At 40.7% G+C, this 23,438-nt stretch overlaps 1 protein-coding gene across 1 annotated transcript in view; it reads right to left on the bottom strand.

The window, feature by feature from the left end:
* Positions 1 to 23,438, bottom strand: part of rptor (regulatory associated protein of MTOR complex 1) — a 184,107-nt gene that overhangs the window by 83,895 nt on the left and 76,774 nt on the right. The window contains exons 7-8 of the mRNA XM_022739982.1: positions 19,091 to 19,266; positions 1,881 to 1,940 (exon numbers count right to left, since the gene is read on the bottom strand). Coding sequence (XP_022595703.1) covers positions 1,881 to 1,940; positions 19,091 to 19,266 — 236 coding nt within the window. The remainder of the gene's footprint in view (positions 1 to 1,880; positions 1,941 to 19,090; positions 19,267 to 23,438) is intronic.

The following is a 23,438-nucleotide window of genomic DNA, read 5'->3' as shown; positions in this document are numbered from 1 at the left end:
AGATGTATAAAAAAAGGAATGAGTGAGGTCAAGATAGAAAGGATAAAACCAAAATACCTGCAAATGTTCAAAAGAAAGCCAATATTCAAAATGTCAAATAATTCATGTAGCATGAGCACATAAATGCTGTTCTATGATAAAGGCTAAGTCAAAAACAGTGAGGGGAGATTAGCTGTGCTGATGACTCATGTGGTGTATGTACATTTTCACAGCACTTATTCAATCAAAATACAAAAAGCAGAGTCACACCATGCTCACCAATCTGCTGCTCTTCATGTACTAATTCATTTCAATCGCTTCTTCTTTGCAGTTTTTCCAATCACTTTCAATTAAACGCAACACTTCCTACATGTGTTTCAAATTAAAAGCTGTTTAGATGTTTAGGTGTTTATGTAAAACACCTGCACGCGAAGTGTTGGCTTTCGTTGACAGCAGCTTTCCAGCAGATGAAAAAAAAACCAGCAAAGTAGAAGTGGCTGGATTTTGGGGAGGAGAATGGAGAGAATGGACTAACTGTAATGTTGCACTGATGGAATTAGTGTGGGGTAATGTACAGTACATTAGCATGATTTTATCAAGACAATAAGAGGAAACAACAAAAAAAAAAAATCATCAGCATCAAATTAAAATGGTAGTGGATCAGAAAACAAGATAAAATATACAAAAAAAAATTGAACAACAAAAAAAAAAAGGCATGAGTCCATTATAAGTCCTTTTCAAATGGAGCCCTGGCCTCTCTGTGCAAGCGAAGTAAATAAAAACGACCACTTCAGGATATACAGCTCTATCAAAACACTTCTGTTTACTCAACTGAGTTGAGGATTCTCTGCATAGTAAAGCTCATAAAAAACATTACATTTGAACACAAAGGAAAAAAGTGCGTCATTGTGGGACAGCTCCTGCTAGCTACAGTCTGAAGCACCACAAACACACACATGCACACACACTCACACACATACACATGCACACAACAACATACACACACACACACACACACACACACACACAGCTCTCCAGGACACACAGGACAATGGATAAGCTGGCTGTGTCTCTGCACAAACCTTCAGCCAAAAACTAATTAAAGTCTAGTGGAAGATACAGATGTGCAGGCACTGTGCATGCGTGTGTGTGTGTGTGTGTGTGTGTGTCCATGCACTTAGCTTGTGTGTGGCTGTCTGTGGCACGGTGAAATGACAGTTTAGCCATGTGAAGAAAACGATTATTCGCTTTTAGAAAACAAACTGCGAGAAGTAAGAAACATCATTAAAAGACTGCTGAGACACTTCAACACCTCACGGTGCTTTACGACAGGATGATTTCTTTCTGTTGATAAAACTGTTAAGTTATTCACTACTTCCAAAACCAAGTCTCCTCAACCAACTTAGTTTATGAGTGTCGTTTTACTTTCCCCCGCACACAAGGAGGGAAAAAAAAACAGAAAATCCACCGCTGATTGTTCTGTGAAACTACTAAAACTCTGGATATGACATCCTTATTGAGCGCTAATATCAATCAGAGTGCGTGCCTGAGAGCAAGAGATGTTCTGCGCTCAGTCGCTCGACACCCGGAGGTTTACTGAAGAAATGTGGAGCTTTAAATCTGCCAAACTACTGCCACTTTGGCTGTGAGGGGAAACAAAGGCAAAGAATTATACCTGCAGGATGGAAAACAACACAGACAGGGCTGACGATAAGGAGGAGAGAGCAAAAGAGACAGACAGGGACAGACAGAGAGAGACAGACGTGAAGAAAACAGGATAATGATCTCTCCACTCTGCAACCTTCTTAGAGAGAGAGAGACAGGAAGAGGTGGAGAGCCGTGACAGAGATCTTTATTCTTTTTTCTTTTTTTTTTAAGGATGGCTGTGGAGTGGCACTTACTTCTCAATGAGGTCTAACGTCACCCCTGGCACCAACTTGGCACTCTTCTGCATGCAAAACCTGCAAAAAAAACAAAAAAAAAAAACACAGACAGAGAAAAGTTGCAGATGAGCGTTGGAAGGAAAACAAGAAGTGCACACAGACTATACCGAGCTATAAAAACGTTTGGCCTCTACAGTACAAATTTTATGACCTACGAGGGAGACAATCAACAGATAAACCACTCAAATGAAAAACGAAAGCTTCAAAGATTACAACCACTGAGCACTTTGATAAGTGTATTTTGGCTGAGTTACAGTCAAAGGGAGCGGGGGCAAGCAGCGGAAAGCGCAGTCATATTTTTGAAACGTCTGGCATGGGGGTTATTGTTTACTGTGCGTGGTTAGCTCTGACAGGTCGGGCCAGCTGTAAGTCACAGCAGGTCGGCTTTCAGAGGCGCGACAGATGCACAGCGCTGCACTGAGCTCACAGCGAGTCATCACACACCTGGAGGAGAGCAGGTGTGTGTTTATGTGTGTGCGTGTGTGTGTGTGTGTGTGTGTGTGTGTGTGTGTGTGTATGTGCAAATTAGTCACACATCAACTGAAGGGGACATTAAATAAAGGAAGACTTAAGCAAAAAGTTTACACATCCAGCAGACATGAATCACATTAGCATTCATTTGGAGGCATGTTTCTGGGCCACCTGGTGAATGTGACAGTTCAATATTCACTCTGCTTTTAGCTGCTCCTGCTGGTGAAGAAGGAGGTGGGGGCTTGAACATGTGCTGGGACCAGTAATAGCAATGTAATAAGCAAACAGTGTTTGAAAGAGTGAAGCGTAGGTTGGACATTTAGCTAAGCCAGCATTTGAAGTTACAAGACTGTTTGTCATGACAGACTTAAAATGCACAGTATGTAACTTCTTCCACTACGAGTCTCTCAATGAAAACATTCACAAGAGACGATATTAGGTGATGTCCTGTAGTAGCGTGGGATCATGGGAGTTGTTGTCTTCACCACCATTACCATAAACTTCTCCCCGTTTGGATTCCCTCAGTGTCAGTGGTTCAGGAGGTTTTACTGAGAGCTGAATTATCCATCCAGATCAAACAGGCAGATTATAACTGATAAAAACACTGAATAAAGCAGTTTCGTATTAAAAGTCAGTATTACACCAATGCTGTACGGCGGACACGAGACACCAGGGAAGGGTTGCGAGCTTAGGCTGCCGCATACCTTTGTTTCGATTGTTTCTCTGATAATTTATGAGCAGGACGTTCAGGAAGTTTTTAAAGGAAGCCGAATTGTCTGCAGAGTTATCCACCTGTCCATAACAAACGGACCAGGGGATTAAAACCTGTTTCACTTTAAAAATCAGTAATTCACCGATGCTCTTCAGTGGACACACGACGTCTTGGAGGGGCTGGGAACTGAGCTGTCTAACATTTGCTTTGCTTATTTCTCTGATCATTTAAGATCCAGATGTCCGATGACTAAAATCCTTCAACTGACCAAAGTGTAAAAAGGTGTATGTGGCTGAAAACTAGAAAATAGTCAATTTGGAGTTACTGGCAGGAAACCACAACACTGACCCATGCACACATAGGATATGACATCATTAACAAGAGACCAAATGACACATACCGTTACCATGATTAAAATCAAGTATTTCTCAATTTCTGAGAATTGATGGAAACATTTGGGAAAATGTAAGAACATTACTTAAAAAAAATATAACAGAGGTCTAGTCATTTTTAGACATTTAATGTGGAAAAGTGACATATTATAACAAAACGTTCAATTGAGTTGGTATAAAAATATAAATTGATTTAATCAAACTGATGTAAGACTAAAATCACATGGTCAAAGCTTCTCTCTTCCCTCAGCTTAAAATTCAACCGAAGATCTATGATTGGTTATCAAATAATAGTGATTCCTTTTTATCCCACAAAACACTTGAAGCCGCCACCAAGCCTGGAGGAAATTCCAACACAACACAAGTCATGCATGGATTGGGAATTTGTATGCAACGACTGATCCACCCTGACTGTGACGTATGCTATGGTACTTGAATTCAGAGGTTCTTCCTGCTGCTGGAGAATAATGAGATCCCACATGGCAGCAGTGTGACTTACTGTCTCTTTAAAGTACAGCATGGGCACCGAGTGTGCCTGGCACTCATGAAACAAAGAGGAGGTAGGATGCAACCAGGACAACTTGTTCTAAAGTCTTAATGATCAGCAACTTTTTGAATGCGAGCCACAATGCATACAATATGCTTTGGTATGTGCCAAAGCTTTGCTGCTTGTCGTGAACACAGGTACATCATTGTTTTCCCCGATACAACACAATCCAAGATCACTCCACATTCACTTTGGAATTTCAATTGAACCACAGATTAAATATTTTGTTTATGTTTTTGTCTGTTTGCTGCAGAAGGGAAATGGTGAATCCCCAGACATAAACAGAGATGATTAACTAAAAATGGAGTCTGGCAGAAACCGACAGACGGGCCAAAGTAAACAGAGCGCAGACATAGCAGGAGGTTGCATCAGGGAGAGAGTGTTTCCACCCAACCCCTGTGCAGAGAGATGTAAGATCCCTCAGGCGTGGAAGATAGAAGAAGGGAGAGATAAGGAAGGGAGAAGAAGGAGAGGAAATGAGAGGTCTTGGCAGCGTTTGGTCACACCAGTATCTGGTGATTTTGATCCACAACCTGTCTCAGAAAAAGCCAAATGAAGAAAAATAGAACATAACATTCTCTCTTTGCACTGAGATCAGAAGAAAGTTATTCTGCTTGTGATTATTGTTTATTTTTCCTTATACAAAAACTATGAATCCACGACAGCAATATGCATGTGTTTTCTTACTTAGCAATGAGACGTACAGACCAAAAGTAAATAATTCAATAAAAACTGAATTTTACTTCATGTTTTTGAATAAATCAGCATATATATCATTGGTGTTTATTTGACTTGGTAATTTGGTAAAAACTGTAAATACTAAAATGAAGAAATTGAAGTTTTATTTTTATTTCTGCTGTGATAGAACAACCTAAATTTGTGCTCTCCTGGGGACGTGAATATTTGGTTTTAACTAAACACAAAGCACTAAACACTAACACACAATGGCCTCATAATGTTAGCTCTTTTGCTGCTAGCCCATCTGTGATTAGAGCAAACCATATGTTACTCCCTGACTCCGCCTGGACTCTCATTAACATAAGTGTTGAGGTGACAGGGAAGCTAGTAATTCTAGCTTGCTAGCTTCCACCTTAAACAGTCTGAAGTCTTATATCATCATTCGCAGAATAAACAAGGCTATAACATTGTCCAGTCAGATTAGCACCATAAAAACTGACCTAGCATCACCAGATCTTAAAAGTCAGTCAAACGCATCTATCATTAATGCCCAGCCAGGTCCTCAAGTTTAGACACACCTGAGTTACAGCAGTGAATAATGGCCAGAAGTGTTTTTTTTTCAGAACATTATGATGTCAGAATGAAGCTGACCTTTGACCATTTGGATACAAAATGTCATCACGTCATCATTTTATCCTATTACACATTTGTGATAAATTTTTGTCATAATTAGTGTATGAATTATGGCAAAAAACATGATTTGTAATGTCTCAGTGATTTTAACCTTTGACCACCAAATTCATATCAGTTCATCTTTGACTCCAAATGAACATGTGTATCAAATTTGAAGAAATTCCCTCCAGGCGTTCCTGAGATATCATGCTCACAAGAATAGGATGGGCGGACAACACGAAAACATAACGCCCCTGGCCACGGCTGATGCCGGCACGGTGGCATCGAATGTTTTATCTAATGTGTGATATTAAGATCAAAGCAGATGTAATTGAAGTATAAAAGGAGTGCAAGTCTATGGTACACAGCTAGCTAGCTAGCAGCTGCACTTTACCCCTGTGACTGCAGCATAGTACAGCCTCATGCAGCTTGTTGCTTTCAGTCCAGCAGCTCTGCTCAGCAGTGACCATCCATCCAGATCATTACAATTCCTACAAATAATAGTTTTGGGAAGAGAGGTCTCACTGGTCTTTGTTAAATATCTGCTGAATGACGTTGAACCGGATGATCCATTAAATCTACTATATGCTAATTACAGATTTGTTAACAACAGCACCATCCAAACAAAGAAATATCACGTCAGGGATAGTGTGAATGCTAGAGACTCTGTCAAACGTAAACAATAACTCATCTCAGTCATTACAAGTTTGGAAAGTAATTCTAAAAAGCATCTGTTAGTCAGACGTGATGAGGGTTTAAGTCAGGAATGTTTTTCTCAGACTCAAGAAACATGGAGGAAAGGACATGGAGGAAACCGCAGCGGCCCAGTGGCAGGGTTAGCACGTGCAGAGCTGGCGGCAACACTGAAGAGATGGGAACATACACTTGCAGAGGAATTGGTTCAGCCTGCTTTGCATCCCACAGAGATTCATCGCTGCTGCCTGCTTCTTCCCTAAAGGGCTGTATTGCGGAATTACCCTCAGATCTGCCTGCTGGCTTTAGTGATGTCCCTCACTTGTGAGTCACTTTGGATAAAAGCATCTGCCAAATAAGTACATGTAAATCTAAAATGTAAATCTAGTAATTCTTCTGTGTCCTCCAAAAGAATTTTTCTGTTCTTCACAAATAGCCACATTTGGTTCTTTTAGTCTCTGAAATCACTCCCTTGTTTATGCATTAACTACACCTGACAGTATATCACAGACTCAGTAGTTCACTTGTTGGTGAGCAGGAGTGAGGTGTCATCATTTTGCAACAATGCATGACTTTTCATTGTTGCATCTCTAATTTCATCATGGGATTATTAGCACTTTCCAGTGTAAAAATTTGACGAAACAATACTGTTCATTAAGTTCAGACTGGGAAATTCAAATAAAATGCCGGATAATAAAACAGTTAATTATGTAGCAAAGAGGGAGTGATTTCAGACACAGCGAGTGGTCTGCAGCCATGGTAACGGTTGTGTAAGCTGTATTTACGTACAGCAGTGCTAAATGCTAAGATCAGCATGCTAACATGTTTACATGCTCACAATCACAATGTTAACGTGTGGATATCATGATACCATTTTCACCATGGCAGTCTAGCATATTAGCACGCTAACATTTGTAAATTAGAACAGTACAGCTGAGGCCGAGGGGAACGTCTTTAGTTTTGGTTATGGGAGTGAAGTTATGGGACCAGAGTTAAGACATTTTACTCAAACTAAAATTGTCAACGTACTGGAGCAACCAAAGTGTGTGCCAGTCCATGCAGTAGGTGTTGAAATATTTCACTGAATACTTGACAACTTTGACCTACTGGTGGCACAAGAGCGAAAACTGTTTTCAAAATAAGCTTTTGTTGTTATGACAACTACTCAGACATCTATGGCTGGTGAAGTAAATGCTCCTGCTATGAAGAGAACACAGAGAAGTTGAGAACAAGTACAGAAGGGCTGAAGGCCAGAGATGAAGAGGAAATTGGGGGATTATTACAAACAGAGAGCAAGGTGGCCAAACTTTAATTGGATTGGTGAATAAGAGAGAGTGAGTGTGTGGGTGCTGAGAGACGGTAGGAGTGAGCTTGTACATATTAAACTTTGAGGAGGGAAATGAAGTGGATCTTGTGTGAGGAAACTACTATACTGCTCCCAGGGTGGATAGGTGGGAGAGGAGCGGGAGGAGCAGAGCATCTCCTCTGGTCCCTGCAGGGCCCGATCTACAGCTCATTACTCCTTCAATCAGCCTTCCTGTCCCAAGTCACCGTCTCTATCAGTCATGAGCTGGAAGGGCTGCTGGGTGATCTCTAATCTAATCTGCTCTGTCACAGACCGACAATATGTATGAGATATCTCACACTTTGGACTATATGTTGTATGAAACATCGTACCTATAGATATGAGAAAGACAGTTGTTTGATGTTTGCATATTTTGTGATCAAGGAGAGTTGTGATTCTTATTGTTCTCTCATTTTTCACATCCGTTTTCCTGTTAACATGATAATAAACAGTAGCTACATCACATTAATGAGCACTATTATCATACACTGCATATTTAGGTGTCAATCTAAGGCCGATTTGTGTATTCACTTGGATGGTAGAACAGCTGCATGTCTCATTGAGGACCCTGTGGCTTCAGCTAAAAAAAACCTGATTAGGAATAGTGTGTGAACCTCTATTACAATCTCAGAACTTGTCTTCTTAAAGGAATATTCCACCAGAAGTTTTTGATGCATCAAGAACTCACTCGCCACGGGTTTGAAAGTTGACTCTGAAAAGTTGGCAGGTTGCTCCTCTGCAGAGGACAGCCACTATAATCAACCTGTTCAGTATCAGGGGTCCTGCCCTCTTTTCTTTCTCTCACTCTCCCCGTCCTTTGCCCAGGACTCATTCTCTGCAATTAACTGCTTCATCCTCTCTTAGCATATCTTGTCTCTTCTCCCTCTTTGTGAATGTTATTCTGAGATTTCCCTCCTGTATTTGTCATCTGTTCTCATTCCACGTCCTCAGGAGTTTTTATGATCCAGGAAGATTTTTTTCCACAGAAGGTTTTCTAGGGATGGGGGTTTCCTATCCTAACTGAGGGTCTAAGTAAAGAAGGTGTCATGCGTTGTACAGATTGTACAACAAAATTGACTTTACAACAGCAGAGGTGTCAAAACATATTAAACCTACTACTGCAGCTTTTAAAACAGGTTCACGTTTCCGTAGTTCTTCATTGTAGCTTAGGTCTGAAGCTCTACCAGAAGTTCAGTATTGAGCGGTGCCTTGGCATAGTGATGAGTGTTTGGAGTATATGAACAGTGGAGAAGTGGATTATCCTGCAGGAACGCTTTGGGAAATTTCTGTTTGAAACTATTTATATTTAATGATTCTGGATTGCAAGTGGAATTCGTTGCCATTGCTGACTACATCTTCCTAATTCTCCCTGATCGGTCGACTATCTCTCCAGCAGGGGGGGAAACAGTCACAAATGAGCGCAACATAAGAACTGTTGAACAAATCAGAAATGTGAGACTGTCTTCACTTCATAATGGTAAATGTCTGTATGTGTAAAATTAATTTTGTAGTAGAATATAAAAAAAAAAGACTGAGGAAGAAAGGAATATTTGCATTTCAACTGCCTCTTATCACATTTCTCATTGTTACATAAGCTCATAACAAGCTGCTCATTAAGTGGCAGTGGGCTCCCGAGCTCCAGTACAACTGGTCGTTTCAAAGCTACATTTCGAATGATGATATGTTATGGTTAATTTGATCTTTTTGATCATTAATAAGACAAATGTGGGGAGGGAGGGGGTCCTGCCTGACCAGCGTGGGATCATGCTACATAACTGCTTTCATTTCAAATGAATATCAAAGTGAAGTGCTAGTGCTATACTGGACATATTATGCTAATTAAAAGAAATTTCCTGAACATACAGAGATGTTGACCTCGCCTACAGCACAATTCAGTTAAAATGGAAATCGACCATAAAGAATTCACATATGTGATATCCTATCCAATATAACTACTACATTTTTAGTTTGTGAATTTTAACAAGTTTCTGTTTCAGCTGGACAGAACAGAGATAGACTGTAGTTATGATGTTAGCCAGAGACAAATCATAGAGCGGCTCTGACACTGAATAATAAGACAACTGTTGACACTACGACACAAGCTGTGGTGATGTTTCAGGGATAGAAGAACATTTTCTGAATCACAGCTGTAAGCCTGACATTCAAAATGAACTCATCTGGATAGATAATAATCATCTGATGTCACCTATTTAGTTAGATTATTGTGTATGCTGAAAGTAACCTCAGTATATTCACACACATTAATTCAGTGGCTGCATCCCAGGGAAACTTATATATATACAGTGGAGGAAATAATTATTTGATCCCCTGATGATTTTGTAAGTTTACCCCCTTACAAAGACATGAACAGTCCATAATTTTTATGGTAGGTTTATTGTAACAGAGAGAGACAGAATAAAAAAAAAAAAAACATTAAATAAAGGTTATAAATTAATTTGTGTTTGACTGAGTGAAATAAGTATTTGATCCCCTACCAACCAGCAAAAATTCTGACCCCCACAGACTGGTTATGTGCCCATGAGGCAGTCAAATTAGTCCTGTCCCTATAGGAAAGTACTCCTAATCTCAACTCGTTATGTGTATAAAAGACACCTATCACAGAATCAATCTCTTCCATTCAAACCTCTCCACCACCATGGGCAAGACCAAAGAGCTGTCAAAGGACGTCAGGGTCAAGATTGTAGACCTGCACAAGGCTGGAATGGGCTACAAGAGCATCAGCAAGAAGCTTGATGAGAAAGAGACCACTGTTGGCGCGATAATTCGAAAATGGAAGAAATACAAGATAACAGTCAATCGCCCTGCTTTAGGGCTGTTTCTCTGCTAAGGGTACAGGAATACTTCACCGCATTGAAGGGCCGATGAACGGGGCCATGTACCGTGGAATCTTGGATGAGAACCTCCTGGCCTTAGCAAGAACACTGAAGATGGGTCATGGATGGGTCTTGAGTGGCTCAAGAAGAAGCACATTAAGATCCTGGAGTGGCCTAGCCAGTCTCCGGACCTTAATCCCATAGAAAATCTGTGGAGGGAGCTGAAACTTCGAGTTGCTAAGCGACAGCCTCGCAACCTTCAGGATTTGGAGAGTATCTGTAAAGAGGAGTGGACCAAAATCCCTCCTGAGATGTGAGCAAACCTGGTGACCAACCACAAGAAACGTCTGACCTCTGTGCTTGCCAACAAGGGTTTCTCTACCAAGTGCTAAGTCACGCTTTGCTTGAGGATCAAATACTTATTTTATTCAATCAAATACAAAATAATTTATAACCTTTATTTAATGTTTTTTTTCTGGGTTTTTTGTTGATATTCTGTCTCTCTCTGTTAAAATAAACCTACCATAAAAATTATGGACTGTTCATGTCTTTGTAAGGGGGTAAACTTACAAAATTAGCAGGGGATCAAATAATTATTTCCTCCACTGTATATATACACACATATGGGTAATTTTAGAGATTTAAGTAACACAAAAACACAAAACTGCAGTACGGAAAAGCCAAAAGTTTGTTTGCTGTGATTTAGAAATTGTCTCCATTACATAGTTTTTCCACCTGAGAGCAGCGACAGGTTTATTTCTCAAGTGTAAAATATCCCGCCCACGGAATTCCCACAACTCTCTTAAAATTGAATTAAGGAATCCTTATCAAACCTGTATATGCTCTGTGTTCTTTTGTTGTTTATCAATGCTTAAAATTTTCTTATAGGCTTCAGCATAAAGATTACGCCGCACATACCTCCCCATGTTCAGTGTGTATACACCCTCTGGCCTCTAGATTCCCGTTAAGCACAGTACACTCTGCATGTTGTAAATGGCACCTTCAGTATTTGCCTGTACTAATGTCAGGCATTGTATCAAATTTATTACATTTTTTTGTTTTCGTGCAGTTGTAAAATGTTTGGGAGAAAAGACTCACTAGTACGACTCTGCTGAATTAATACTATCTGTCTAAAATTTAGATTTTGACACAGGACCATTTCAGCCCCTTGAGGCAAATTTGTGATTTGCAGTAAAGGGCTAGAAAATAAAATTCGACTTGACTCCTTTTCAATACAGGCACAAAGCTCTCAAAGTAAGATTTTGTTGTTATGGCAACTACTCCAAGAGGTTGGCCAAAGATTAGGAGGAAATTGAGGGATTATTACAAACAGTGAGCCAGGTGACCAAAGTCGAATTAGATTGGTGAATAAGAAAGAGCGAGTGTGTGGGTGTAAGACCAACTGACATGTAGTGATAGTTTTGAGGGTCTTTGGTCTTTGCCCTGTTTGTAATCCAGCCTTGACCCTACAGCGGTGTGATAAAAGTGTTCTTTCTGCAGCACTGAACCTGCAGTGACATTTATCATTTTTAAAAGCTACACAATAATGCAATGATTATATTAAGGCAGAAGAATAATTAAACTGGTAACATATTATCAGCTGTTGGCCTGATTACCAGTGCATGGACTCTTACAGCCACCAGAACCAGCAGCATAAAGCTTCCTCCTGATCTTTTTAAACTTGCTCAATAACTACGGTGTGATGTCAGCAACCAGTCAAACCTCTAGAACAGAGCAGAGCTGAGCTCTTGGATGTACTTTATGTTTGAGGGGGTTTCCTGAGGTAAACATGCTGCTCTCTTCAAATCTACCGAGGTCTCCAGGAACTAGTCAGCTCAGATATATGCAGTGTTATGTAACAGTTTCCTCTGTGGTTCACCCTACATCAAGTGGCAAGATGGGTGTGTCAACATTTTTATACATAATTTACAATTCAGTTATTAAAGCCAAGGCTCCAGAACAAGAGCACAGTGGGGTGTGTAGGGGTGTGTGTTAATGCAGTAAATACCAATTATGAGCGCTTTATTTTCCTCGTTCCACCTATATAGAAGCTGAGACACAGCTGTGTGTATATGTGTGTGTGCACGCCAGGATGTGGTCATGTGAGCCCTCGCTGTTACATTTCCATTAAAATCTCATCTGTGTTCCTGCTCTCGAAGGTGCACACATTGTTTATAGCACATGCATGAAGAAGATAATGAGATACTGCTTTAGCTCACCATCGTACCTGTGAGAGCTGAGCAGCAAGGCTGAAAGACTTACGTGTGCCCATCATCATCAGCATTAACAGCATGTATGAGCTGCCTGAGTGTAAGTGCATGCATGATTATTCACATACATGGAGGAAAAAACAGCACCCCAGGGGCATGGTTAGCATGTGTAGAGCTGGTGGCATTGGTGCAATATTGAAGAGACGGAGGCAGGCACTTGCCGAGGAGTTGGCTCAGCCTGCTTTGCATTCCACAGATATTCATCGCTGCTGTCTGCTTCTTCCCTAAAGGACTGAATTACACAGGTGATGCACCTTCACATGATAGGTAAGGTTCTCCCAGATAATCCCTCTATTCTTCATGAGTGGGCCCAAATCGGGCTCTTTGACAGGAGTCTACAGCCAGGCTACCTGCTCTGGGAGGCTGTGCTTGATGCTGGCACAGTGGCGCTTTGATCTAAATACTAAAGTGCGCTTGCATGTTAAACTGACAATGATAACATGCTGATGTTTAGCAGGTTGACATCTTATAACATTTGCTGATAATGTGCAGCTAAGATAAGTGGGAATGTCATTAGTTTTGTGGATATTTAGACATAAAACAAAGTGTTGGAGAAATGCTTGAATGAAACCGTAAGACCTCACCAGACTAATAACAATTCATCCTGAGTGGAACGTGAATCTGCAACGAATTTCATTGTGTGTCTGAAGCTGCCAAGACATTTCACTTTGACCCAAAAATATCAGCCTGCTGGCGGCGCTAAAGAAAAAGTCAGTTGATCTCAAAAGTGATTACGATACACCATAAATAACGTGACTGGCAGTCCAAATAGGATCGTCAATTTTCATTTGAATTTAGAACTACAGTTTGAACATGCAAAATAAAGTAATGAATGAACAAATTCAAAATTCACAGTGTACTTTAACAGGGGATGTTTGTACGATTCATTTGATATATTGCATGTCCTCTTTTCGGTAAATGAGGCGATGGTTGTTCTTGTTCGTTAACTGGCTTGTCGTGCTGAACAGATAATTGTGATGCCGTATCATCTGAGTGGCAGAGAGGAGGCATTTTGGATTTGACACCATAGATGGACAAATTGTGAATAAAAGTCAGGCTGTTAGCTGCCTTTCGAAGATGTTGTGTTTGACATAATTTAAATTAATTAAGTTTTATTGCTTATTTTTTTATCTAGATGAGGTGACAAATCTAACACCAAATTTTGCCCCAATCCATTTAGTTAGTAGGTGTGGCAGAACTGCACTGGATAGAGGAAAACTTTCACCTGCTCATGGTGCAAGATAAAAAGTTAGTGGAACTTGAACATTGCTTAATGACAATACATTTGATAGATGTTGAGATATTTCTGGACTCTTGTGATCAAACCAACTGACTGACCTATCAACATATCAACTAAGTTTTCCATCAGTAGAGCCCTACCTTTAGCATGACTAAGATTTGACACGCAGCCTGAGCTTTTATTCCTTCATCTGCTATTTCTCTCTGTCTCTCTGTTCCCCTGCAAACCCGGTTCCTTCCGTCTCTATTTTCAGATGCTCACCTCCTCCATCCCTCCCCATCCGTAGCAGCAGTGGGGAAATCCCTTGAAGATGGCGCTCCATCAGTAATGATTTTCTGCTCAGCTGAGCAATGAAAGGTACACATGCACTCATTCTGCCTGGCACTTCCCATTTCTCTCTCTCTCTCTCTCTCTCTCTCTCTCGCTCTCTGTAAACCCCATCATCCATCCCTCAATGCATCTCATTAAAGTTTTAAAGCCAAGGTAAGCCAGCACATCAGTGAATCCCTCCATCCGCCCACCCTGCCAAACTCCACCCCATCCCTTCCTCATTTTCTCCCCGTTTCTCACTCCGGGGCTGTGTGAAGTTAGGGAGAAGGCAGCTCGGGATGTCTTTATTTAGAAAATAATAAGCTAACGGGAGACAGCAAATGACTATATGAAGAATAGGAGGAGGGAGGAGGTGTTGAGAGAGAGCTGCATCATCTTGTAAAGAGCTCCATGTCTCAGTGCGAGCTAGAGAGCAGGTTGATGGAGATGCAGGCCACAGCTGGCATGTTTATTCCGGTGAGGGGCATTGGGACTATTCTCAATCAAATTGTTATTCTCTACCAAACCTGGCAGGAGGACACTGAACGGCAGCTGTACGCTATGGCTGGAATTAGTAATGTCCCTCCTAGCAGCACACAGCACCTCCTGCTCCAAGGCCTTGAGTTTAAAGCCTGTGACCTTTGCTAAACAGTGGTCACTGTGGATATAAGTGACAATTATGGGACAATTGTAACGTAGTATAACAGTAGCACAAGTGCAGAAGAATCACAAAGTCGGCAAACTAACTCAGTAATGTCGCAACAATTATCTAACATTAGCTAATGTTAGCCACCATAAGCCACTGGTCATACCAGACCAAACAGGGATGCAGCAGCAAAACCCCTGAGGGCACTGAATTGAGTAAGGATGTATTTAATTACTAATGAATTCGACTTTTTATTTCTAAGAGGAAGAATGTGTTAGTTCTTCTTTGAAAAGTCACACATTTGTGCTGTTAATTTATACTTTAACATAAAAACTGAACATGAGAATGAATAATTACTGTTAACTTTTGTTTTTTTCTGAGGTATTTATTTCATCATTAATTTTTTTCTTTCCAAGTGTAAATGAAGTTTGGCTGAATAAAGGCTTGAGGCTTTAGTGTTCACATAGCATTTATTCTAAATGAGCTCATCAAACTAAACTAAGCAAAGTGAGGAAGTTTCATATATAATGCATATATAATACAGGAATACATTTCCTCAGGTTCATTAGTGACCATCAAGTTAAATTTATCAATACAGATCACTGATGATTGACCTTATTGAGTCCTTAATAGGCAGGATCACGCCCAACTTTACCTTACAAGCTGCACCATCAGTTTTTGGAGGCAAAAGGTATTAAGGAATAGTTCAGTCAATATTATCCAGCAGGCTTTTAGCAACTTGTTCTCTGAAATGGGATGTTGGTAGGGAAATATCAATATTAATGGCATAACACTGAGACCTCATTATGCTGAAGGTCATGGTGGGATGTGGATTTCGAGCGGAGGAAGATAAACGAAACTCTTCAACATTTCTGGCAGAAGAGAAACATTCTGCGAGCTGTAGGACACCTCCTGAAGGCAACCTGTCATTCTCACTTGCACACTTTTCAAAAAAAGTTATCCGCCTCTTTCAAATTTTTAGCTGAAAATCTGGTAAATCATCCCTGTGACTTTTAATGTGTGCAAAGTGAATTCATACATTAAAATGCATAAAAAATGGTGCCGGTAAGTAATGATTTATGGCACCAAAGGGACCTGGTACACTGCAGATAGAGATTGTACCTGGGCAGGTAGTGTAGTGCATGGAGGATGAGGTGCTCACCTGCATTTACTAATTATTACATCACAGGAAATCAGTGATGATTTTGTTGGTGGCGTCTTTCTCATATTTTAACTCTTGACTTCAACTCAGGCTTTATTTACAACAAACATTTTGCTTTGTGGTAGTAGGATTAAAAGAGGTGTCGCTATAGTCACATTAATGAGAACTTTGTTCTATTCAGGTGTTCCAGTAAGCCATGACAGTGTAAATGTGAGCTAGCATGCACAATAACAGGACTGTGGAATAAAGAGAGGGGTCTGTCTGCAGACTGCAAGAGACGGGCGTAACTCTAGGTGGGTGTAATTTAAGTTGTCCAAATCACACAGAACCACATGAGATGGCAAAACAAGATGTTGTTGGCAAAGATGGCAGATTGTGTGAAGATAATAGTGGCTGGACACAAGAGGACAAAAATGACTATTTTAAGACTGTTTCTCTATGATGTCATGAATAATTGCCACTATTCCACAGATAATATTAGAAGATGTATCAATTTACTGTGATAAACTATCATTTGCCATCCATCCGCATTCTACTGCTCATCCATGTCTGCAATTGCAGTGACAGCAGTCTATGCAAGGCTGCCCTGATGTCTCTCTCTCCCGTCAGCTCTTTGCCTGTAGATGAGAGTCCCACTCTGAGAGTGAGTTGCTTCGGTAGGTAAATGTTTATGTTTAAAACTTGGGTCCTACAAAGCAGTTGGCAGCAAGTTAGCATGGCTGCCATGCTTCAACCTCTCTCACACTGGACCAGGAGGTACAACAGCATGACGTAATATGATGTGGGCATAACTTTAAGTATCGCAGGCTGCAAATGGGTCTTCTTGGGAATAAATGGAATTCAGCCATCACTTATTTTTTTTAACTTACACCTATTCTGACAAAATTTCCTAAAGGCATTACCAAACTTTCATTACAAACAGGACAACTCACAGGAAAACTACTGTGGTAGGCAAGCTAACCTCTAATATGCTAAGGCAGGTGGGAGCATGCTAGCAGCAATCAGCTAGCATGATATTTGTCAGTTATTGTTAGCTAACTGTCAACTAATGTAAGTTAGCATGCTAGCTAGCTTGGTCACTGACTGCAACATATGTTCCATTTATGCAAGAGAGGTATTTGAAAAACATATTTTACTGTTTTAAATATTACTGTGACGGGGCCCTACTGTGTGTTCACACAGAACGAGTCAAAGTCAATGGAAAAATGTGAGCAGATACAGATTCATCCATGACAGCACCAGTAAAGACAACGAGGTGTCAGTGCAAGTTGAAAATGTTTCAACTTGACAGAAAAAATTGCTCATAATTTATGAATCTACTTCATAAATGTACAGAGACGAAAGGAAAAAAGAGACTTGAGGGAAATAATAAAGATCTGCAGTCACAGTTGAGTTCTGAGTCCAGTCAAAGGCTGAACTGAACACACAGACACAAACATGGTCCTTTGCTATCCTCACACATCTATTATCGCACTATTATCACACGTCCTTTGTTGGCTAGCTCACAGCTAACGTACAGTTGGTACATTGACTATTTGTGGTGACTAAACACAAACGGTCCAGTAGTCACGCAGCCAAGTGATGTGAAGTGAAAATTTGCTTTGTTTTTGTTTGAGCACATTATTAAATGGAAGTGAAAATGACTTACATTTCAAACCAGGCCTTATTTTTGAGTAATGACTTGGACTTACATACACTGGTTATCGGTCTAATTTATTCAGTACTGGTGCTAACATCCTATGTGAGTTTCTGTACGGATAACAAACAATGTCATTTTTATACTTACATGTGTACCACCTTTGTTCAATGAAAAAAAAAAAAAATTAAGATTTTTTTCTTTTAACCAGAATTTGCCAAATTCTTATTTGAGCAGTGTTTAAAGTTTCTTAACACAAGCAGCCATGAAAGAACTTAACCTAGTCCAGTATAGTGTAAAAGTAGCCGAGTTACCAGACTTCCTGATTTGAATTATGAAAACTCTGATCAAAGAATAAGTAAATTTAGGAATCTAAGGATCTGAAAATAATTCAAAGCTAGCTTTTTATACTTTATGACACCTGTTGCAACTAAAAAAATTGTAGTCGCTAGTCAAAGAGTGATTTGATATTCAGCCTATTGTTTACGGTGGCCTAAATGACTTCTCTAATCTCTTGCCAGTCCTGTCAGGAATAAGACCCCACACACAGATGTGGAGTTACAGTAACTGTGTATGTAGAATATGAATGACATATCAATGTGTGTGTGTGTGTTTTGTGTTGACAGGGGATCGGAGGTGATGCAATCACCTTTGCCTGGGTGTGCAAGCCCCACACACTCACTGTGCCCGACACACAGCTGACTGGCTGATGCAACTCATGTGCTCCTGTGGTTTAGCATGAAGCTCTGACAGTATAGTCCTCTGAATGATGCATCACAGTGAACTCATTTTGCCTGAATATATTTCACCTTTGTTACTGAGGTGTGCTCTGCAGGGATAATCATCCCTCCATCGCTGTGAATGATGTCAGTTTACATTTCTTATCACAGCTGAATATTTCTCATTGTAGCTGAAGAGTGAGCGGGGTCAGAGCTCAGGGGTCGGAGCTCAGAGGAGTGTTTGCTCTCTGCTCAGGACACAGCATCGTGTCCTCAGTGTCTATGCAGTGATCCAACCTGCTGCTAACAGGCTTTACAAATGAATGACCGACACTCAATCTGCTTGGTAAGCACATAAAGCATTACCTACCTAGCATAGAATTAATCCACAATGTTAAAATAAGCTCACCCTTTTTAATTAAGACCTCGTATTAATTATAACAACCTTGAAACTTTCCTTTGTTTGAATGTTTTTGCTGATTTTTGACCAAGAGACATTCAAAGCCACAGTGAGACTGAACAGATCATGTGCAGAAAAGTTGTTCAAATTCTTCCAAAGTAGAACATTTCTTTTATTTTTCCTTACCTACCGAAAAAAACTATACCAATAGAGCTGTGCACAAATGGGAAGTTTCTCCTCCTGCTCTTCAACCATTTTTAAATGTTAACAGCTCATCTACCTCATTACTTCAGAGTGAATTCAGGATGTATTCTGAATGTACCATGTGGAAGACAAATCTAAGAGTTCCTAGATGTTTCAGACTTTTAATGTCAAGTAAGAGCTGTGCTGTGGCAGAGGGAAGGAAAACAAAGCATGAGAGAGAGAGAGAGAGAGACGTTACCATCGGAGGGCGATCTTGATGGGTGTGGTGAGGCAGGAAGTGAAGAGGTCGGCGGGGAGGTCAGGGTTCATGGGCAGCAGCTCGCTGGCCTCGCAGGCTGCCAGCTGGATGCAGTTCTTCATGGAGGGTGGGAGGGGCATCTGGGCGAGCGGGTGGCTGGGATTGATGGCTGCCACCTGAATGGACACAACATAACATGACAGTGTTTGTTTACATTCATTTGGCCACAAAGGCCACCTGAGCCACATCCACAAATATATAAACATAAATAGAAATTGTCATGTGAACACAGTTCTCCATCCTGCCTGTTAAAAGGAACAGGCAGCTTGCGCATGTCCAATCAGGAGATGGTTTTGAGCTATTTGGGTTTCAGACCTAAAACACTGAATTATTTAACGGCTCCACAGCCGGACCTATTGTCTGGGGAAATGAAAGACAGAGGGACAGAGACAAACAGGAAGCTGGCTGACACACATCTTGACTTTAAAGGGGTGAAATTTGTGGTGTCCGTCAGAGGACACAGCAGACACAGACAGAGAGAGCATCCCTTTTTGAGAGCGCACGTTTCTTGACACGTTTATCAAAAAATAGGTTTGAGCACAGCAACCGCAAGAGGTTCACTTAAACAATGCTTTGGATTACTTGGTGAGTTTTCTAGTTTCTAGTAATTGAATTTTAGCATTGTAACAAAGGCAGAGACCTGGTATCGTGTCAGTACTGGAAGGAGTTCAAGTTTAAGTTTAGACGCAGCAACAGAAGCAAGGTGAGAGGAAGACAGAAGAAGACAGGATGTTGAAGTTGAGCTGGAGGTCAGATAAGACATGAAATGAAAGGTCAGAGACAGATTAAAGAGAAGCACCTCCAGGCTGATAGACAAAGATAGAGAGGTGGTGACAACACAGGGAGAATAAAGACAGTCAGAGATGAGATAACATAACTGAAGTAAGAAAAGGAGAAAACTTTAGTATCTCGATACTTGAGGTGAAAACAAGTAGAAAAAGAAACCTGAAGTACAAGTGTGAGTTTGTGCTAATGTCCAGCAATGGCAACAGGTGAAGGCATCGGCACCCTGTTACCGCCTACACAGGCCTGTTGTCATTATTGTTGCAAGCTGTTTGTGTCCAACAGAGTAGAAATCTTCTCATCGCTGCTGAAAAAAAATACTTTTATACAGTTCATTTCACGTCATTTCATCACTTGTCAACTTTCAACAACAGACCTCACCATTCATGCCAGTGGGCTCATACTGTTTTAAAACTATCGGATTTATTGTCAGCTGACCCTTGTCCATCATAGAGCTGCTTTTATAATCTCCATTACTGTATTGTGTTTACCACGTTAAATAAATTGAAACATGGAGAAAAAAAATAAAACATCTCACTGAAAACCAAAACAAACTCTGAGAACTACATTTTGCTTGGTTATGGACAACATGAGATGAGACATAATAATCCTTTTTTTGTTTTGTTTTCCCTCTGTTGCATGAAAACAGGAGGTACATTTGATTACATCCGAAACATATGAGAGCCTTTTCCAGGTCTGCCACCGTGTGCTTCCAGGCCAAACATTACAAGTGCCTGAGACATTTCGAGAGCATAATGATAATGTGAAAGTTTATCGATCCCAGTGTGGAAATTTCTCTCTCTCTAACCCCCCCTGGCAGGTGGTCTTCACCTGGTAAACAATCCTCTTGTCTATTCTAAGAACAGAATTAGTGTGGTATGTCAACGCTGTGGGATGGCTCAGTCAATACTTGCGAGCTTGAAAAATTGAGAAGGCTTTCATATGATGTAAAACTTTGATTATATTTGGAGCTCTCGACTATTTATGTGCTCATTGGGCTGTTGTTGTGTTGATTTGCTTTCAGGGAGTTCAGTATGGTTTCTGTCTTTTGCTAAATAGGCTTTAATGAGCTGTGGGTCTTAATGGAGGCAACAATCCAAGACTTCTCTTCATCATTGCTGACTGCTATGACTTGGTTCTTTCATCCTGCACTCCTGCCCAAGTTTAGTAAGAAATTAGGGAGATCGTTTTATTATTATTATTATTATTGTTGTTGTTGTTGCCTCTGTTCTGCAAAATTCAAGCCTCTGTTATTCCAAGAAAGACTGCATCATACTGCTCACCATTGTAAATTCATTGACAGTGTTTTTTTCCAGCCAGATAATTTTGATTCAGTGTCAACAGGTCTGCACCTGAAAAGTCACAATCAGGTGAGAGGTGTTGGACACAGCTGCTGGTCGAACACCAGACACCCGCCAGAGTTACAGTCAGAATGAAACTGTCTCACTTGTTTTTGTGTATGTGCCGTTTGGAGCAGTCATGGCTGGTTGATCGTCTGCCGTATGTTTACCTGATAGCTCCACAGGAACCACGGTATCAGAAGAACTGGACTGAATATGTGTCCAATCATTTTGATGATTTAATTCATTTTGATTGTTCCCACTTATGACTTTAAACAAATCTTGGCATATAATTTGAGTTGAAAAACTGGTTCCAATTCAGAGCCGGTTTTAAACGCTGTTGAAACAACAGGTGCAAAATGTGTGTGGGATGCATATATAGACTGTGATCATACACTTCACACGTGGACTAGCTGACTGTAAATCAGCATTTTTGTATAAATTGCAAACTGTTACTGTAAAGCTTTTTGAAGAACTGTAGCCTGAACTGCAAATGTTGCTTCAAGTGCTGAAACTCTTTCTGTGTTTGTACACTTCTGGGGCTGGAAGGCTGAGTAAGAGGAAAGGGTATGAAAAGTCCTCCAACTGGCTGGCACCAACACTGAAAGCTCTGGAAATAAATCTACAGAGCCAAACAAGTACACACAATTACATAAGTATACACATATAAAAATATGCAAACATAAACTGTACCGCTCAAAAGTTTGGACACACTTTCCCATTCACAGTAGAGCCACAAAACAACACAAACACAGCGGTAATACACCAGAGCTACTGAATGGGAAAAACTACTTCTTGGGCCTCCCAGCATGCAGTACGCTGTAGCTTAGCATCTGACGCAAGTTGGGGTAAACCCACACTACCTGAGGCGAGCACCGAGGGGACGCGCTCATCTTTCTGCGCCCAGAGGGTGAGCCGAGTCAATTAGAGGATGAGATGGAAAAACAAACACAACAGATGATCCACAGGCTGCAGGAAAACTGCTCGTTCTACCGTCGGCCTCACGAGCAAGAACAAGTATCTGATTCATAAAACTGTCCTGACCCGATTCAAACGTTCAATCTGGTTAAACTAATCAAACTGCGAAAAAAAAAGGCTTGTGATGAGGCTCTGTGGATTTATGTAATGCCTCCTTACTCCTGTATATACTGCACACCGCTCCTGCTCTCTGCTAGTCCAATAACTCATTAGTTGACTCTATAATAAGTGCTGGAAACAAGGCAGCAGCAGCTAGAGCTCAGATCTCAGTGTGAGATATAATGTATTTACAGTGCTGCTCTATAAGGGCCTTTACGCACGGACGTGAATAAATCATTATGTTAAAAATACAGAAAGAATAATCTTAATTAATGGGGGCAAGTGTGGTAACGTGTGTAACTGTGCATGTGCCTCTTTTTTTCCTATCAACATGCATATTTCATTTCTCTTTGAAACACTCGCAGGCGTGAGTGGGTGCCCGATTGTTGCCATGCAGATGGATCTGTGCCAATCATCTTTTAACATAATTCCTCTTCTCTCTGTCTCTAATGAGGAAAATGTCGACAGACATCACAAACAAAGCAGCGTGAGTCTCTAAAGCCTCTCATGGTGTCAAGAACACTGTCTCCTGAAAGAAATTTGAAGAAAGTGTGCTGTGGTAATCCTGATGGTAAATACGACAACATTGCCAGCAGAAGCTGATTAATGCTGAGCATCCACTGTAATTATCACATTAGCATATTGTAATCTCACAAATTATCATGAAAATCACCATGACAGCTTTCTTTTCTCTCTTTTCCACTGGGGATATCAGGCTACAATTTAATTGCTGAGGATTTTCTTCCTCTTTTTTTTTTTCATTTTAAAGTGACACCAATTTATGAAACTAATCCAATGGGGGGGGGGGGGGGGGGGTTATGACACATCATCACAGCAGAAGAGCACAGTCACACACGTGCATGCAGAGCTACCAAAATGCAACTCTTGTCGAGCGATAAATTTTTACAGCTGCGCATTAATTATTCATTAAAATGATAGAAGGAGCCAGTGGAGGCTTAATGTGAGCATCCCGGCAACACAAGCACCTAGCCCGCAACACACACACACACACACAAACAGACACAAACAGACACACACAAACACACACACACACACACACACACACACACACACACACACACACACAC

Source organism: Seriola dumerili, unplaced genomic scaffold, assembly GCF_002260705.1.
Source record: "Seriola dumerili isolate Sdu_G_001 unplaced genomic scaffold, Sdu_1.0 BDQW01000050.1, whole genome shotgun sequence".
NCBI classification, from domain to species: Eukaryota; Metazoa; Chordata; class Actinopteri; order Carangiformes; family Carangidae; genus Seriola; species Seriola dumerili.
Note: the sequence above shows the minus strand (reverse complement) of the source record. Positions and strands in the feature narration are given on the sequence as shown.